At 34.6% G+C, this 20,671-nt stretch overlaps 3 protein-coding genes across 4 annotated transcripts in view; all 3 read right to left on the bottom strand.

The window, feature by feature from the left end:
* Window positions 1-1,147: 1,147 nt before the first annotated feature.
* On the bottom strand, window positions 1,148-7,171 carry LOC120623997 (transmembrane protease serine 11A-like). Its single transcript, XM_039890298.1, has 7 exons — window positions 6,324-7,171; window positions 5,825-5,972; window positions 5,044-5,205; window positions 4,590-4,683; window positions 3,786-3,944; window positions 3,107-3,177; window positions 1,148-1,413 (listed from the first exon to the last, which is right to left on the bottom strand). The coding sequence occupies exons 1-7, from the start codon at window positions 7,165-7,167 to the stop codon at window positions 1,233-1,235; spliced, it is 1,659 nt and encodes a 552-aa protein (XP_039746232.1). The 5' UTR covers window positions 7,168-7,171; the 3' UTR covers window positions 1,148-1,232.
* Window positions 7,172-7,945: 774 nt separating this feature from the next.
* Window positions 7,946-13,254, bottom strand: LOC120624913 (intraflagellar transport protein 52 homolog). The gene is made up of 9 exons (XM_039891712.1): window positions 13,089-13,254; window positions 12,192-12,409; window positions 11,821-11,956; window positions 10,981-11,129; window positions 10,160-10,308; window positions 9,231-9,378; window positions 8,807-8,910; window positions 8,572-8,713; window positions 7,946-8,115 (listed from the first exon to the last, which is right to left on the bottom strand). Exons 1-9 carry the CDS (start codon window positions 13,199-13,201, stop codon window positions 7,946-7,948), a joined length of 1,329 nt encoding a protein of 442 aa, XP_039747646.1. The 5' UTR covers window positions 13,202-13,254.
* Window positions 13,255-16,543: 3,289 nt separating this feature from the next.
* Window positions 16,544-20,671, bottom strand: part of LOC120637752 (eyes absent homolog 2) — a 54,512-nt gene continuing 50,384 nt past the window's right edge. For both annotated transcript variants that reach the window (XM_039909752.1, XM_039909743.1), the window contains one exon: window positions 16,544-20,582. In XM_039909752.1, coding sequence (XP_039765686.1) covers window positions 20,401-20,582 — 182 coding nt within the window. In that variant the 3' untranslated portion in view covers window positions 16,544-20,400. The remainder of the gene's footprint in view (window positions 20,583-20,671) is intronic.

A 20,671-nucleotide genomic window follows, 5' to 3' on the forward strand; every position in this document is an offset into this window, starting at 1 on the left:
AAATTGCCAAAGAATCGAATTGATTATTCTAATTCTTTATTATTATGTATTTTATATTGAATTAAGTTATAATTAATAAGGTTTTGGTTTACAATTATTTGCGCGCATGACTACCTACATTACAATATTTCTACCCATATTAACCCTTTAGTTATACACAATTGTCTCAGTATAACTCGTTACACGTAAAAAGAGCATTTGGCGGCCAGTTATCATATAATATACACTATGGGAATAAATGTGCGAATGTATTCAATATATTGATATTGAATTCATTGTTTACGTCGTCATAGCTTAAATATAAATCGTACATATAAACCAGCATTCCCATTCCCGACGTACAATTTTAAAGCCGTTATTTTGGCTCACTCTCGTGACGTAGACACGCAGAATTTAACACGCAGATACTGATTGGCTTCGTTTACATATATGTAGACAACACATTTTTATTTAAACGAATAAGAAGAGTTTTTTGCTGTTTTGAAAATCCCGCGTAATATTTGTACTTTTTATCGTTAAATTACGTATGAATAAAGTAAGTAAGTAAATAAAGAAACGAACCCAGCGCATAAATGGAGGTCATCCCTTAACACTCTGTTTTTTCGTGAAGGAACGTCACTTTTGCGTCTGATAAAGTAAATCCTATAAGTGACACATGTAATTACTTATCACTCATTTGTGTTGGGAAGTGATAGAAATCGCCTTTACATAAATTGTAATTAGGTCATGCGCGCGAAAATTCGTTAAAGTAGGTTTTTGGGTTAATTTTCAAATCATTCCAATATTTTTCTAAAATTTATGTCATTCGGTGCATTAGAAAGAAGACAGTAGTCCTTGTAATGGAGATTTGTAAAAAGTATGTTTAGAGTATTATAAAAAAAAGTTCGTTAGAAATATGAGAAAGTTGATGTTGGGATAACGAAAAATAACGAAAATCGTGGTAAAAAGTTGAGATGAATTTGTTAGACATTAAAATATATTATTATTAGAGATGTATAAATGGTTTACGATTATTATTAATTTTGAGAGTAATACAGAAATGAAGTAAACACATGGCGATTGTTACTATAAACGATATGAGAATTTAGTTTTAATTTTTGCAATTTCAAAATGTGAGTTTTACAATTTTGAAAAAGAAAATATTAAATATGCTCATATACAATACATGTTTGTTTTAATTCTTAGATATAATTTGCATGTGCTCTTTTTACATGTCACCTATATTAAATCGACTAAAATAAGTTGCTAGAAGCAGCCGTTGAGGTGGTCACTGTCTGGCGGAGGACAAAACGATCGCCGTATGGATAAAACCGTTGGTCAGACATCAGGTAATGAGTAGCATTGGTGATGAAGTCTAGATTTGAACTCGATGCTAAATATGAGAACATTGCTGGATAGCGTTCAGTGCCACATCTGGAACAAAAAACAAAAATAGCTTGGTATATTACAGCGTATATAGCTTGCTTTAGTCTGACTACCTCGTAGTACCTTTATAGTTAGATCTGCCTTCCGAACCAATGGTACAGACACAGAATACAGAGAGAATTGAAGTTTCAAGAGTGCCTAATTTAAGCCTACAAAAACAAATGAAATTTAAATTTGACTGTACAGTTTTCTTTTTAGGTTCTTATAGTTTTCGCAGTAACATTGCGTTTTAGGTACCGAAGTATCATAATAATTTCTGCTATTTTGCTTGGCAGACGACCATTATTGGTAGTCATATTTTTGTGTACTTTGTAGGTATGTTACTTCTATTGATAAATACTTCGTCGTTCTGACAATAAGTGTATCTTATTAAAATTCTAAAAAAGCGGGTATGTACATAAAAAAAGTATAACAACTGACTCAACGGCGTAGAAACACGCAGAATTTTTCTGAAGAGAGAACTAATAGTGCTATGATGTGCCGGTGCGTTATTGGAAATTAGTTTTGGTGTTAGACTAAAGTAAAACGGTACCATAATATAAAATAGTGAATAACATGGAATATATTAGTCGGTTCTTCGAGCTATCTTGGGTTGTCAACATCATCAGCATCGGTAAGCGCAGCGTTATTCGACCCCAAAGAGGGGGACGGACGGCATCAATCCAGTTGCTGGGAGCCGATATAATCAAGCGGCCTAGGACCGGTGGATTTTGAAACTTTCCACACAATTTCCACAATACCTGTACCAATGTCCAGCAGTAAAAGTCAGTCTGTTGAAATGATGATGATGATTATGGTATAATAAGTATAAAACCTTACTGGTTCTATACACTATTATTTATTAATATTATAAGTATAGATTACTATTATTATATAGTACTCGTATATAACACAATTTTTTCAATTTATCTATTATGTCTACAATGTTTTCATTACTTTATAATGTAAAGTATGTTTTAAATATAGAGGAAAAACAAATGTTGAAATAAATAAAAACCAAATAAAGTAAAACGAGATATTCTTTAAGAATGTAAGAATACTTTAAATTATAGATTAAGGTTAAAGTATAAGATCAATTTAAAGATAGTTTACATAAAAATGCCTAAAGACGAAAGTCTTAAAGGAGTGTGTCCTGCCTGTAATGGCATATGGAGCGGAGACGTGGACACTGGCAGTCGACCTGATCCACAAATTTAAAGTCGCGCAACGCGTTATTGAGCGAGCTATGTTGGGAATCTCTCTTCGGGATAGAATTCGCAACGACGAAATCCGTAGAAGAACCAAGGTCACCGACATAGCTCAAAGGATAAGCAAGTTGAAGTGGCAGTGGGCGAGTCATGTGTGTCGTAGGACCGATGGCCTTTGGGGCAGACGTGTTCTGGAGTGGCGACCGCGAATCGATAAGCGCAGTGTGGGACGACCTCCAGCCCGCTGGACAGATGACCTTAAAAAGGTGGCTGGGTGCGGCTGGATGAGAAAGGCGGAGGCCGTGTTTGGTGGCGCGCTCTTGGAAAGGCCGATGTTCAACAGTGGACGCTTGTTGGCTGTTGATGATGATGATGATTACATAAAAAGACATTTGTAAGGAAAATGGAGTGTGGATACTAATACTTCTACTTAATTTGTAAATTTCATTTGTTATTCCAGAAAAAAATGCGGTTAAGAAAGAAATGATACTCACAGTTTCCGAATACCCCACGAGGCAACGCCCCATAATATTCCGTCGCTCACCGCTGGGGCGCCTGTGTCACGCTGCAAAACAAAAACTTTATAGGAAAGCAAATTATACGTTCGTTGCCAAATCAAATTGAATTCCCGCACCCTCAATGTTATCCCTAACTATGCAACCAATCAACTCGATTTTTGTCATAGAGTTAATTGAAAGCATTGGTTGGAATTGGAAACGCGGACGAAGAACGCGGGCACGAGCTAGTACCTAGCAGATAAATGTGATTTGTATTGTTGCCCTCTGACTTCTGAGTGAATTCTCAATGATCACAATGAGTGTTATTTGTTTCCTACGGGAATAGGTAATATTAAAGGATGGAACAATAATGAGAACTATAAGTACATTTAGATTATTTACAAGATACCTTCAATTTAATGATTTGTGCTAGAATTACAATCCTGTGTTCATTGTTCACTTATCGGTAAAATAATAAATAATGTACTGACGGAATGGTTCCTCTTCAAGAGTTCTACAAAAATAGTCCGTGAAAGCATACGTCTATGTATCTTTTAAGGTTAAGTGATAAGCAGACGAAGTACGGAGCGCTGGTGAATAAATAAATTTTATACAACCGTCCAAAGCACAAAGTAAATCGTGCTATTATAGTAGGTAACTTTGCATTATATCTTACAGTGCACGGAGCTCTTCTCCCAGTCTGCGCGATGCAAATAAAGTTGCGTGACACAGCCACACCGAAGCGCATTGTGACGTTGTTGCACTTCTCATGGTCCAATAGCATCGCGTGGTATACTTGCAGCGTCACACCCATTGGTTGGAATATCCCGTCGCGCTATGTAACGAAATAAACTTCAGGCAAAAAGAGCCTTCACAAAGAAAGATATTTTCGCGTAATAAATGTTTCAAATTAGATCAACAAATTAATAAGTGACATGATAATCGGAATTTTGAATTGAAGATACTCTTCGGTTTCTAGCACCATAGTAGCGATTACCCACCGGAATACGCGCAACTGCACAAGATCGTGAAATTTGAATTTTTGTTTCCGGTTTTTCTCCACCAATTCAAAGCAATACGTGCTACATTTCCATCCGCCGAGAATTAATTAGCAAACGGAGCCGGAAGTGAAGACTTCTGTTGGACCTTTCAGGCTGCTTCTACGTACGTTTTTTGTTGATTTTCCCATGATAAGTACTCAGCAGTGGACGCGTATCAATGGATAATAATATGTTGATGGTAGCTGTACAGTTAAGAGGTCAGGCAATATCCATTATTTCTTATTTTTGTAATTTGTGATGTAGGATCCGTGGCTCCTTTGTTCGTATAATGAGTTGCTTCATTTTTAAGATGGTCTTTTACTGATTATTTTGCCTACTAGCATAACCGCGAAATATAGGTTTCCCCCATACAAATGGCTGTATAACGTAAAGGATCATCATAGTTATACACGCAACTATAAATAAGATGGAACTCTTACCCTTTCAGCTCCCCAACTGGTAACCCAAACATCTTCGAACGCAGGCCACATAGCACGATTGGGAAGATCTATAGCGTGAACTGTATCTGAAAATCTATGAAGATAACTTTTCACACACCTAGTCATGCATTCATACATATTTCAACTGATACAGTAATTTTGTAAAGTGAGCTAATAATAATTAAACACCGGTGCATTAGCGATTCACTTCAGTCTTGATGAGAGACTAAGAAGGCGCTAAGATATCCTCCTGCTATTTTGGTCGTAATCACAACAAAAATACCGCCCTTTATAATTGAATACGATTTGAATGTTCTCGTTACTAAAAAAATAAACACTCTGTGTTTTTTAATAATTTTAATATTAATTGTATGAAAGTAAGAATTTCATTAAATAAATTCAACGTTCCCCTTTTGCAGATGTTTTACAAGGTGGGCTTATTTAAATTACTTACTGGATATTCTTATTCAGCAGCAACAAAGCAACATCGTTATCTGGTAGAGTGCGGATACTCCAACTAGGATGTTTCACCACCTCCTGGATCTTGACGAGCTGACCACCTCTATCCATATGCCTGCTACCGGCTCTAACTCGCATACGACTTATTCGCTTTGCTCTAAAATGTTTATTTCAACAAAGTTACTAGTGCAATTACTAATTGATTTACGATCAGATTAGAATCTACGTCGGTATTGGACTAAAGTAAACAAATTTGAGCACAGCACGCTTCGCTAGGTTGAAAAAGGATAGAGAAATAGTTAGATAGTCACGAAACTTTAATACTTATCAGAATTCAAGAAAACATATACCTAGGTAGGTACTACTACTTATTGTTGAAAAGTGAAAAGTCGTGTTTGATTAATGAACTCCTCCTTTTTCAGTTAGTTTAAAGTATACTTGGTAGTTAAGGTTTATTCAAATACAGCGAAGTTTTTGGGTAATATGAAATGCCATTTACAGTTGATACATTAAATTACATGAGACAACTAATACTGGTACGCGCATTTTCTATTTGAATTTTAATAATCAATGTTTCGGTTTTATGAGTGACATTCAATATTTAATACAAGTCTGTTTAAAAAAATATATTTAAAGTACTAAAATTTGAAAAACCTTTCCATTATCAGCGGAACATTTTCATATTGGCTTTGGTTTCCTCGTGTTTCCTACCAATTTCATGCAAACACATAAACTACATAAGTATAAGTACATAGGTATAAGATAAAAATGCTTACTTCCAAACACAATTGGCTGTAGTAATAACAAGACGGGGGTTAAGCAATGCACCCGCGCACCAGTGCTGATTGTCTTTTTGAATGGACACCACATACGGGTAATCTTGTATCATAGCATCCCTTCCGGCTACCAATCGTCTATTCATAACTATAAAACATATAAGAACAAAACATCATTTAGTTTTTTTATTGAATTTTAAGACTAATAAATGTAATAGTCTATCTAATGTCTGGTTTAATTAATGGTGACCATTTATAAAAAGCAAATTAGAAAATAAATAACTTATCATGCCATTACAAAGCTCACCTAACTAGGAAATATACAAACAAAATCTATGATTATTGCACAAAAATAACAAAATATAAATGGGCATCGACTTTAGAACTTCCAATTTATTTGATATCTGGTCGGTAAATAAGGATTTCTGATGTTGAAAATAAACTCGCATAAATGGCTGTTAAATCTTTATTTTAATTTACAACATAACATCAACATTACCTTTTTTTTCGTGTTCCACTTTTTTTGTTACCTCTTGTTTTTCCCGTTTTTGTTTTCTTGCTTCCTGCTTCTTGGAAAGTATATCTGCTCGACCAGATGGTGAATTTTTAGATTCGTTTTTGAGATTCTTGTTATGTTTAAAGTTAATAGACGGTCTTTTATTACCACGTCTAACTTTCCGTATCTTCTTTGGAGGTTCTGTGGAGTTGTTTCTTTTTTTTGCTTTGTTTAATTTAACTTTTACTTTTGCAGCTTTTGGTCTATTTCGTGCTATAATTTTTTTTAAAGTTGAGCTGCTTTTTTTTTTGTTTGTACCTTTACGTTTTATTCGTTTTTTATTATTTTTCTTTCGCCTTAGGTTTTTTTTCTTTTCTACAACGTTTACAAAACCTGTATTATTGACTTGAACAGCAGCAGATCTTTTCTTTCGTATGAATAAAGCATGTCCATAATCGGGCAACACTTTTTTGACACGTTTTCGGTTTATATGAGCCTGTTGTATTTCTGGTATATCATGTATTTTATGAACAGTGATAGGTGCGAAAACAGTGTATGTCTTTTTGTTTACAAGCAATTTCTTATAGTTTTCCTCTTGACTTTTTAATGTGCTTAACTTCTCAAATTTCCTTGAGTTAATTATATGGATACTCTTCTTGAGCGGAGTTTTGACTTTTTTCGGATATGTATTGACAAATATTCTTGCATCATGTAATCCATCAGCACTCTCTATAGTTATACATAGTGAGCATACGAAAAGTATTGCCAATAGCTCCTTCATGATTCCATTGAGTATTGGTTTAATTTCAGACGTACACAATAAAGTATTTACGACATTTTTATGCATTTCTCGGTTATATTCGCCAGTCAAGCGATTACTTTTCAATTTCATAGTGTTGGCAATGTCAATAACAACTATGATTTAATTAAAACGACTAATAGTTACGAAAAACTGTTTTCTTATTTGGTTCTGAGCTAATATTTCAATAAAATTCGAATAAATAATGTATATTTTATTGAAAACATTAATAGATTACAATATTATCACTTAAAATTACATCAAGGAGAATATGATTCTTCTTAGTTTGGTCACACACGTTACTATGAGAGATGACGAGAGCATGTGCGTGTAGATGCACTTGGGATATAATAATGTGTGTGGTTTAACATGTAAGTACTTATACTTAGCAGGACTCCATGGAAAAAGAGGTCGTAGTTAGGTCAGTTACAATTAGTTCCAGATTTGTTCTACTGACTATAACTTGAATCAAAATTTGTTCCGTTGTATTTAATGAACTAAATGTTGACTAAAAATAAAAATAAAAATTGCATTTAAGTAACCTATTGCTAACGGGATTTAATATAATGCTAAGATACTCCAGATTTATTTCAAACTTAATTTGTTCTATGATATACAACAAAGTTTAGCTCAGTTCTGCTAAAACTGAACGCGAAATCTCTTATTTCTTCAATCTTTGCATCCCACACATAAAAGATCTTCCTGGTTTTCACAGATTATAGCAAATAAAGCTTTATTTTCACAGTTCAATTGTACATATTTGTTAGTTAGCTAGTAGTTAGTAGTAGTCTTCTATACCGTACGGTGTTAGTATATTTGAAATTATTTAATCTCTTGGTGCGATCTTCTTGAACGTCGCAAGCTGTACTGCAAGCTGGTGAAGGATATGCTTGCCGGCGGGCGCATCATCTGTGGATATCGCCCGAGACAGTCTTACAGCCCGGCCGCATTCGCGCACAAAATATTCCAATTCGTTCTCTAGTTGCCTGCCGTCACCTGTAACGATACTCGGTATTACTCTAAATAATAGAACTTATTTAATTTTGCTTATAAATTAGATAAATATCTTCATTATTACATTAAGAAGTTTAGATATCAGTGATAGAAATGATTGCGATCTTTTATACATGTTTTTCGAAATACCCACTTTAAGCTTCGTATATCTACTTAAAAAGTGCAAGAAAATTATGATCCAGACATGAATTTTGAAACGCTGCTCTTTTCAATATTTTAAATTAATGAATAGGAAGAAAGTTGCTTGCTTAATTACAATCAAAGTAGCAAAAATGCCATTAAAATCTTCTTTTCGTTCTTTCAAAAATGGAGGTACGATTAAATAGCCTGCCTTTAGTATATCCTAAGGGCCTGTGATAGACCTAGGTGAAAAATAATTTTCTAATATGAATGTATTTGAATTTAGTCATACAAAGTTTCCTTGAAACCATTAAATACCTTGTCCCATTCTAGCGTTAAGAGGCTGCAGGCATTTGTTAGCTAGTCTTGCGAGCTGAGACCGCTCGGAACTGAACGCTTCATCCAGGTCGAACAGCTCTAATGGCGGGGGAGGGGGCTCTCGGAACGTTGGTGCAAACACCTGACAAAAACATTAGAAACCATAAAAAAAATATCGCGGATAAAATTGTCTCCAATGCAAATGCGCATAGTAGAAAAGTACAAAATAGCTCACAGCTAATTGAAGTGGTGGAAATGGTGTTTCGAACTGCGGAGCTATAAGTCTCAACGGCTCATGTTTAATGCCAAGCTCTTCATGTAGTCCCAGCACTTCAGGCACTGAAAACAAAACAAGTATTTAGAAGTTGAGAAATTTTCGAGTTATAAACTTAGTTATGAAACAGACAAAATACTATTTGAATTATTTATTAAATAACAACTTTTAAAAAGGGTTTCGCGTCTCTTGGTAACGTATTGTGTAACGCCGCACAATTCAGTATAGTTATATTCATCGTTGCTTTATATTCAGTTTAGTATGACTGATGACAGTTAATAACTGGCCATGACCTTCTCCAGGAAAAATTTGCGAAGAGTATAAAAACTCTGCGCCTTAATGAGATGAAGATTTAAGTGAACTCATAGACGAAGGCAATACTTACGATGCGAGAGGTTTAGTGAGAATAGTGTCCAGGTGAAAAGTGCATGAGGATGTAAAGGTGCGAGACGCGGGGGCGGAGCGCTGGCAGGCTCTGGTAGTGGTACCGAGCTTAGCCACATAGTGTCTCCTAAAGTTCTATATTCATTGATCTGAAACAATTAAATCATTTGACGAATTGAAGAATGGCATGGGCAGGAGACATTTTATTTACGGGGAAAGGACATAATGATAATCTTCTTGCAAAGTTTTATGAACTCTCCGATATAATCGGCGGTTATAAATGTTTGTCTCTTGCCTGTGGTAGCGGTACTGGTTGGTATATGATGGCATGCATTGCAAGTTTGATCAATCATTTGAGTGTGGTCGCTTCACTCAAAAGATGTTGGTCAAATTCTCTCACGGCAATTATGTTGGTCGTTTCGCGTGAAAAGTTTAGGAATATCGGAAGGAGTTATCGGTGACGGAGTTATCCATAACTGGTAGTTATATTATTCAAATTCAAAACAAGAATATAATCTGGGAAACATTTTTTTTTAATTTTGCACTTTCACTTTTTTCGAGAAGCATAAAATAGGAATACGTGGAGAGATCAAAGGCAGACTTTAGCCAACTGTTAACTTGACTTGTTATGTTAGCTGAAGGGGATTTGTTCAATCGAAAATATATATATGTCGATCTTACCTATTTTAGGTCGGTTATCTTGAAACATACAACATATAAGTAGACTAGATTAATTGGAACAATAAGATCACGAAAAACGGAATAGAGCAGGAGATAATTAAAAACAATATATTTCATATAGACCTCGACTCCATTTTACTTTCTTTAATTGACGGATCAAGTAAATTATAAATAATGGTAGGCTTATGTGGTAGGTGCGGTCTAGCTTTTTGCCCTAATTTACTATAATCTTTAAATTTTGTAACTTACATCAGGATCCTCAACGTCTACAGCGTTGAGGTGAATATCGGTGACACCTCCCAGATTGTTGAAAATCATCTCCCTAATGTGGTCGTTGCATTCACTATCTAAATACTGGTCTGCGAAGAAATGCCCGGAACCGATGACGAAAAGCTTTCCTAAAAAGTAGTAATCATGATAAAAAAAGATAAGGTAAGACCTACAGAAGGTAAGTACGAATTAAGACGAATATTCCAAAAATTCCATAAAGTAATGGCAAACAATCAATTTTATTTTTCTAGATTTAGATAGTAATAATTGACGGACCAACCAGATGGGAATTAATGGTCTGGTAAGTGGAACTCATCGCCTTTAAACAGAGCAACACTTGCTAGGAACACATCCTGCAGCTTGCCATCATGTGCTCATCAACCTGAGATGGAGATGTGCCTGTAATTAAACCGGCAACCACACCCTTCAGACCGTAAGACAGCATTGCAACAATGATACTTGGCGCAGAAATAAGCATGGCGATAGTAGTTTCACGGACGAGTTCTGTCACAAACAGTTCTACTACTTGCTACTAAAAACTCAACTTAACTTTATCTTACTTTTGCTTATACAATAATTCTATCATCACTTAAGAAATCGAAAAATTATATTTCATATGGAGATCTCTACCCAATTTTAGTTTCTTTACAGATGGCCAACAGATGGCAGTAGTATGGTAAGTGGAAAAGTATCACGTACAAGCAGAATAAAAATTCGCAGGGCATGGCAAGAACGTCCTGCAAAGTACCGCCCTGAGTCCATCAATCTGAGACGTAGGACGTAAACAAACGTAAACCTACCCCCACTCTTCTCCGAGATGTACATTGCAGCTACTGGTCTTTTCACAGGATAACATACATCGCTGCTGGATAGGATTGCGGCTGAGGGCTTCTTGACCGTTAATGTTGCACCGTATGGATAAACAAAATTTGGTGTTGGTGGGTCTTCCCTAGGTGGAAAATAAAAAATCATTATAGGCTAGCAAAGCCTTGACAATTCGAAAAGGTAGGTAACAATTAACACTGTAAACAACATTTTATGTTCTCTCACAGCTTAATTCTCCAACCATAGGCGCACGTGTGGAAATATTAACCAAATATTAATATAAATAGGGGATCTCCTATTCCATGTAGCCGCATATGGACACATAAAATTTTATCCCCGCTCAAGGGATATCATTGGGGGATATATTTAATTTTTATCTGCGCCGTGCCGTTGAGTCGACTTTCCAATGTAGGTAAGCCAGATAGTTTAGCGTTGTTTTTTGTATTTTTATCGAAAGTAAGATATGTTAGGTTGTTATAATGATATGATAATATGTTCATCTATTGATTGGTTTCAGACACAAACCTCTGATAAAAAAGTATCAAGTGACTATGGTAAGTAAGTTACCTATCCTAACATCAAAAATAATGAAGGATATTAAGATGTATTTTATGGCCTAGGTAAGGCCCAAGCCGAATTGGAATATATTTATACCTGAATTACCTCATAGGCTTTATTGGGTAATAAAGCCTATGTGTGGTAATTTAGGGTATAAGTTTTCGAGTGAAAACTTATAACAAAAAGAAATATTAAAAAAGTCGAGGGCACAAACAAAATTTTAATATGTAAGTAAATGCTGACTGGGCGGAACTTACAGAAAATCATCAGGCTCGCTAATATAATTCGGCATTTTCATAATGTGCTTCAACACTGCTCGATTTAGAATACCATTGGATATGTGACACTCCTTAGGATGGTAGAACTTGTGATACTTTGCGCGGACAACGCAATCTGAAATTTCGGAAGGCAACAATATCTTATTAATCTCTTTAGGAATATCGCATCAGAATAAATGCTTTAAACAAGGACCGTCGTAGAATATAACCATAAAAAATATGGTATCTAAAAAGCAAATTAAGAATCATTTAAACGTTGCATGCAACCAAAACGACAAGACTTATTTACGTATCCGGTCTAAGCGACCTTCACAATCAAGGTGGAATAAGACGTGTAACCTGTTACCTACCATTGTTGACAACAATTCCATACTCCTCAAGAAAGAAGTTTATATTAGTGTTCATTCGTTCCTCTCCTCCATCTGTCATCATCACCAACACGGAGTCTCCTCTCTCTACCACACTTTTGAGCGCTGCCAGTTCGTCATCTGTAAACGCGTTCTGTGGTCCTGGTATCACCAATATCTTTACATCCTGGAGTATGTAAGGAGATATTTCTTCGCGATTTCTGAAATGCACCACGTGAGTAGATACAGGTATCGTTTCAGGTGGTAAAGGTAATAATTTAGAAGGCAGGTTTACATTTAGGCACATAAGTGGTTAATTATAAATAAATAATTACATAGTTCTAAATCGTTATAAACTAATTTAAAAACTGAACTACAAAGGTGAAATCGAATTGTTTTTGCCTTTGTAAGTTTGTTGGTACGATAGCAAAAGTATAATATTAAGAAGCTGTTATTAAATAGGTCATTATCTATTCAGCAATTGCTTTTAAGCTAAGTCAGAATAATTCACCAAGCTTCATTAATTTTCATAGGTGGTATAGATAGTAATTACCTTGATTCCTCTATTATAAATTTAGTAGGCAGTTATTTAAGTTTTGTGCGTGTTGAAAAAACCAAATAAATTTAAAGAAAAATTAAGGTAAGTGCATATTCGATTAATAATTTAGCGTGATAGAAAATCGATGCCTAGAAAAGCACGTTTAACCCTAGATTTCAGATATTACACCTAACTTGTGAAAATAATTAATTCTATCATCATTTGACCCGACCGCAACAGCGTGGTGGGCTTAAGCTCTAAATCCACTCCTATAAGAGGCCTGTGCCCAGCAATGGGATAGGCTGACTATGGTGATGCCTCGAAGCCTTGTAAAATAACAACCAATGGTACCACAAACTCACATCATAACCTTCCAAGCACTCTTCAACTTCCGATGGAGCATCTTAAAGTTTTCATTGATCTTGAAGAGTTCATTTTTGGAAATATCGAACAGTATCGTGTCTATTGCTTTCATTCTAATTCCTGTGATCTATTTAATGTAATTTGCAACACGAACAACTAAATATTCTACTTTTCTCATATTATTAAATTATTATTTTGACGTATCGTTGTTGTCTATTCTATTACCATGGTAACGAGGTAGGTATAGGTAACACTGTCCTCTATATATGTACTATAGGTACGCCCTTTGTTTATGTCATACGGCTGTATCGCGGCTTGAGAACCTATGAGGATTTAATCACTATGTTTATATACAATTTAAAAAAAAGCGGTGATCACCTAGTGGTGAGGACTTTCGCTTACCTTTTGGGGGGGCCGAGATTGGACCTTGGCACGCACCTCTAACTTTTCTAAATGATGTCCGCTAAAGCTATATATATACTTATTACTATAAATATTACTTGCTTTAACGTTGAAGGAAAACATAGTAAGATAATCTGCATGTCTGAGAGTTCTCCATAATGTTCTATAAGGCGTGTCAAGTCCACCAATCCGCACTTGGCCAGCGTGTTGGACTAAGGCCTACACCTTTCTCATTGCATAAGGAGACCCGTGCCCTGTATAGGGCCGGTAATGGGTTGATATGATGATGACGATACAACCATATTCTCTAAAGAGCATACAAGCCGCCGTATTGTATTTATATGCTGTGTTGTGCGTTTTTTCTGTACCTACTTTTGTTTTGTGTGGAATAAAAGCTGCATTCAATAAAGCCTTATGGTGCTGGGTAATATTTATTCTAAAATCCCTGCTGCGCTGTAAAGATGCGCAATAGCTTAGCTTGTGTCGTCTGCTACACTTGATCATCTGGTAGTCTTGTGTGTAATAGCATATATTGTAACCGAATTACAAAATACTGTTGCACCGTTTATAAGTATATTGAAAAGTATATTTGAAAAAAACCCTGCAAAAATATTAAATCAAAAGAAGCATATTTATTTTACGATACAAACTAATTCAAACCATTATAAGTGTGTACATATGACAACCCTATTGAAAACAAAAGGCCGACACGTGCATAGTATCTAAAATAAGTGACGCGTAGGTACCTCATAAAATGACACTAGTCACATGATTTTAATTTTGCTTTGATCTTAGGGCCGACGGCTGTATCTGATTTCATTCAGTAAATTCTATGGCAGTGGTCTAATCAAAAACTATTAGCGTTTCGGTTTCACAGATAAGTCTCACAGGCAGAAAATAATGTAGGTACCTCTAAAGTCAATAAAAGAATATCCTAGTTGACATGCAAAAACAATAAATATGGCCGTCACGATAGACCGGCAGGGGTATAATTCTCGCTGTCTCGCTTTTGACAGCAGTGATTGCAAGATTTACTATTGTGTATATAGTGATTGGGGATCAGTTGCAGTTTCCTCCTTGGAGTAATATTGTTCTGTGGCTGAGTATCGGCAGCGGTAGAAGCAATACGTAGTGGATATATTAGCTTTGTGTGTTTACAATAAAACGTCATAAATGTAATATTTATGACTATAGTGAGTGAGTACATTAAATTGGCGACGAGCGAAACAAACGGAAAACTGTAAGTAGTTTTGTATCTATTTTTATTTAATATTATTTTTATTTTAGCTTTTTGAAAAAACGAGAGTGTATTAAGTTGAGTTTCAAAGTTATTCTTTTGGCATGTGACCATAAATAAAATATACATATACTATATGTATACATGAGTGTGATCTGTTCAGCGGAAGTGCAATTTACACGCTGAAAGTGGCAATAAGCCAACAAAATACCATTTTGAAACTACCTCAAATAAAAATTACAAGTTGATAGTGAATTTTAATTTATTTATCTTCACATAGGCTATTTTAGAACATGTGAAGTAAAGTTTAACCACCAATTGGAAAGATTAACCTAAATTGTAATTCTTAGGGCCGACTTTACCAACGAATGTTTGATAATTTAGAGAGCGCGTGCTAAGTGTTTTACGGACTGTTGGTCTAAACGAGTTTTCCACCCCCAGCAACAAGTGGTTATCCCACCTGACGGGCCGCTAAAGTTAATTGCTGGTATAAAGGTCCGTTAAATATATAACAGACTATTAGGTACTGTCGGTTCATAAAGTTAGACATCGTTATTTGAAATTCAGTATTTGGAAAATTACTTCAGTGGTACTATAGCAAAATATCGAGATAGCGTTGTGTAAAAATTTCTTATGAATCCAACGACTACTATCTGAGTTTTTTGAACCTACCAATAAAATAGCTGGCCTTTATTATTAAAATTAAAAGCAAACAAATCTACTATTCTTTATTTTTGCCACCGTCTTTGTAGATATTATATTAAAAAAAAAAAAACTTTTCATCGTATTAATACCTTTTTCGTTCACCTTTTTTTCTAAATACTTCTGGAGGACTAGCGTAATAAAAAACAAACCTATTTTTTGGTCTTTTCAACCATACAGTAATGCGAGTCTTTCGCCTGACGCTTTATTTATTGATGGTCTGTCAAATGAATGTCATAAAACGTAAATTATGATAACATTCCTGTTGTTTTTGATGCCCCACTGGCTGACGCCTTGTTGCGACTTTATTGGTGAAATTGGCCCTTAATTCGATGAAAATATAGCCTCTACACGTTGTGTAAACTAAAACGAAAGTAGCAAGTAGCAAGACGTTCTTAATGGATAAATTAGCTTTGTCTGTTTAATTATTACCTGTGTTTACAATAAATAGCGTTTTACGTACGATTGTGTTTAAATTATACTAATATATTTACGACTATAGTGTGTAGGTACACTATAAGTTATATAATACCAAGTAAACGTCTTTGTATACTTATTCATGGAAAGTACCAGTGCGGAAGCAAAGGTACTTTCAATGTCCACACGTGCGGTTTTATAGTTACGGTGTTTAAGTCGTTTTGAGCTTATAGATTATTTATTTTTCTATACTCTTTATTTGCGCACAAAAAATACAGAAGAATAAAAAAAATTAGGATTATGTCTTTATAAGTTTTAAGATTAGAGACCACCAGGTTGTGCAGAAAGAGAATGTTATGAAATAAAAGTTTCTAATGTGGCGCTAGCTTTTTATCGGAATGTTTCCAACTCCATCATAATAGTTTTTTCATAAGTTCCATAGTCCTCCTTCCGAGAAAGTTTGGAAGACCAACGTAGTTATAGAAAAGGAAGTAAAACAATCAAAAATAATCATCAAATAATATATTTTTATTTACAACTCGATTAATCATAACTTTTTAATCAAATTTTATATCACTAGCATATTAGCTATATTTCTTTTAAATCTAATATTTGAACTGTATTTACATTTTTTGAAATTTCTTTTGTAACTTTAGGATATGACAAATAAAATTACATAGCATAAAATTATAATTATTTTATATATTTATGCACTTTCAGTGCAAAAAGTACTAAACAAAAATAATAGTTTAATACTTACTTAGATCTGCGTGCTTATGAAATTGTACGTACAGTTAGCATTGCGAGCGAAAGGTAAAAACAAAGCCATCCAAATTTTAAACTAATCTGAAAATAAAATGTGTGCGACACAATATGTGCGAATGGTCAAACTGTATCTACCTAGGCTTCTATGTTAACTTAGCTGTAGATAAAATCAAGACCCTTAGGTATTAGGATTTGGTATTGGAAAACTATGTTCGATGTCGATTTCTTCTAAACTATTACAACTGGCGAAATAAAAAGTTATCTATCAATAATAATACAATGATCTGGAGATAAGTTTTGCAACGAGGCAGTCCAGCCAGGGCCATTTCAGGGGCTTCATGAAACTGAGGCGTATCCTACACGGAACGCGACAAGCAAATATTCGCTGTCTAAGCGAGACAGCGAATTGCTATTGAATTTCAAACTGACGCAATTTCACATGCGCGAATTGAACATGTGTCTTAATTTAAGTAGAAGTTTTAACTGTGAACGTTCTGTATCTAACAATGATTTGAAAGTTGACTGCTCGAGTCCCGTGCGTTTCTCACCCCAATTTTAAAAGACCCTTAAGCCACAAACACAAGTGTACAATCCAAATTACAAAGATACATATTTCAGATACATCAGAATGATGTTAAACACAAAACATATTACAGCTGTCGAAAGTATGACTACAAAATAACATCTGTACATTGAAAAAACATCAAAAAGCATTAATATAGTAGTGTTTAACGTAGAATAACATTTTTTAAATATTGCAGTATATTGTCAGCTATTTGGCAGTAAATATTTAGCTTAATTTAAATTAACATAATATATGTAATATAAAATGAGATAGGGTTTTTTTTACAAAGCGACTTTGTTTAGAAGTCTGTACGTAATAATTGAGTCGCTGTTACTAAAATTACACACATACAGTACATAAAGTTTCTAGTTTCTCAAATCAGTTTTTTTAACATAGGCCAACGAACCGAAAAAAAATCAACTTTATTTGCGTATCTACGAAAGAACTCAAATACTAACTGTCTCTTTTTTCTCTAACGCAAATAACGTAAAGATAATTTAAATTTGTTTTCGTACGCAAAGAAGGGTTACAATTAGTTAGTTTGAACATAATGTAAAGTAGAAAACAAATACATATCAGATAATTATAAAAAAACAGAAAAAGAAGCACGAAGTAGCATCTTATACGTTACGAACTGTAGTGCGAGTGAGATAGCAACAGGTTTTCCCTGCACTCCCTCTAGTTACTGCTTCATATAACAACCGATTTTGATGCTATTTTTTGAGAAAAGTTTTCTAAACTTGTATTCTGATAATTTATTGTGCATTATAGAAATACTATTTAATAACATGAATGAATGATGGTGATTAGATCAGTGGCTGGCACATGGTTTTGCGCGGAATAGGTAGTATCAAAAATTTGGCCAGCATTCTGTGGGTAAAATATTATAAGTGCCTGTTAAATAGGCATAATTTTTATTTTCTTTTCTTGTACGCAATCACACCTCGTGGTAAGCGATGTGCAATCCTACACACTGTCGTACCACGCGGCACGTATTTGTCGGAATCCCGGGGATCGAATCCGGGAGTTACCACAGTGCTCACGACTACGCCAGTGAGGTCGTCGGTTGGGATGGGGAAATTCGGGCCATTTAAGGTAGCCACTGCGTTTATGCATGTATGAAATGCATCTTCACACGTTTACAACTCAATCCCAAAGCAAATATTATAAATATAAGTTAAAGTGTAAATGTTTTAACTGTTTAAGGTTGAGAATCGATTAAATCAATTTCATCAGCAAAAGACTAAAAAGCAAAAAGTTTCCTGGAATCTAAATGTCTGTACTTTAAATTTTAGTTACTAAAAAATAAAAATAATCTGTACATTGTATAGAATTTATAAAAACTTACGTAGTAGGAATGGAATTAGAATAATCCTAACGTATTTTTTATTGAACTACAATTGAATAAATATTTACAAAAAATATCTAGAAACGTTCGCCGTCGCATGTTTTGAGCTGACTTTGAGCTTTAAACTAAATCATAAGTTATCATTGCAGAGAAATGTGAAAGCTCAAAAACTTACAAAACGAATACAAAAATGTACTTAATAGTAAAAATGTACTCACTGTAGCTTTAGTACAAGATTTTCTCGCTAATCGAGGAATCGTTTCCTAGTATGTACATACTCGAACATCGGAGTAAAATGGGTCTTATTTGAATAAATTTAAAGCTCAAATATGCCTACAATTTTTCATCTCTTACTTTTGATAGAACGTTTGTAAAAAACTTCAGTAGTACAGGATTGGCGACTCTAAAACGAGTGTTATTAAGTCCATTTTACTTTGACGATACAGTTTTTAAAACTACCACGACTCCTCGATTGCGAGCGAGCATATGTACTACTAAGGCTATAGTATATAGGTTATTGATATGGTTTAATCGTCAAAATGCCACCACTATCGGAAATCTTTAGTCATTTAATATACCAGCAGTCGGAGGCCAAAGTCTGCTATTGTAATATATCCGACGATCTCGATCAATGACATAAAATAGAAACGCAAATACTGAATGAAAAAATTACCGTATTAAAATACTAATAAGTACTTAAATCATGCATTACATAACTTTTATGTACTATTAATAGGTGTCACATTATTGCAATTTCTTAAGGATATTAAATTTTTTTGAAAAAAATTATAGACCTTGTTACTTTGTGAAAAATTTAGCTTTCTAAAGGAAATGTCAAAATCGGTTTTATATTTGTAGCAAGCAAACAAAAAAATATTTCCTCTTTATAATATTAGAAAAGATTATGTGAAACAAACAGTCAAAGAAGTTTGTGGCGGTATATTTCTGATCAGCAATGCACTCTTTTAATTAACGGTCTAAGCAGATGGCCCACCTGATGCTAAGAAGATAACAATTTCCTATACTTGAATAAAGATATTTTTGACTTTGATTTTGAGTAATAGCAGACTTGGAGCCTTTATGGGATGTTACCACAAAGGGCATTTTAAGATGCACTGCATTGCAAGATGCAATGCCACCGCCACACAGAAGTAGAATAAAAATGAGTATGACCACAGAATTACTACATATTATAGTTTGTTCCAAAATGTTCAAAAGGACCTTCAATATGATAAGTAATTTCTGAAATTAGCCTCGATGTTGTATAGTCTAAATAAACGAAAAAGTCCATAAAGTCTATACTTATCAGGATCAGGGTCAATTCCGTCGGGGACAAGAATATCGCGAGTAAATTTGTATGACTTTAATTGACCAGGGATATGTACTGACGTATGCATGGTTTGTCGATTTTGGCATCACCTGCCAAAATTGTGAAACCAAATGTGAAACCTTTGATATAAAAGTAAACAGCGCATCTCGTCAAAAGAGCTCTGACGGTCTTTCTTTTACTCAATTTATACATACTACATTTTTCATTTTACTATAGGTATAATGTAAGTTTATTGTTTATTACACAGAATAGAGCTGGAGGTAGAAGAGAGGTAGAGGTAGAGCTAGATAAGGTTTTTTTTGTAAAGATTAGAATATACGCAAAGGTAAGAAATATACTGAATGCCCAATGATACTTTAATAGGTATGCGTGATAAATGATACGTGATGTGACACGTCAACCTTGACGGACTACTCGGTTCCGGAGACTAGAATACCCTGACCCTGATATGTTTATGGCTAATACAGGTTTTCATTCTTAATTTCCATATAAATTCTCTAAAAATTTCAAGTCTAAGAGAACCGAAGTACCAGGGTAGCAGCAAATCATAAGAAGCCCATGTCGAGAGCGTTATAGAGCGCAGCGATGTCCGAATGGCCCGATATCCTCCAGAAGGGGTAATTCTTTTTCTTAGCGGCGTCTTCTTCGTCGGGACCATCGCCAATTGCCACGTATGTACACCGATCGCCGAACCGCTGCTTAATCTTTTCAAAACAAGTTTCTTTACCTGCAATATAAATTAACAAAATTATTGCAGCTAACAATTTATTATTGAAATAAGTTATAAATATAATATAGCAAAATTTAATATTTAAA

Source organism: Pararge aegeria, chromosome 1, assembly GCF_905163445.1.
Source record: "Pararge aegeria chromosome 1, ilParAegt1.1, whole genome shotgun sequence".
NCBI lineage: Eukaryota > Metazoa > Arthropoda > Insecta > Lepidoptera > Nymphalidae > Pararge > Pararge aegeria.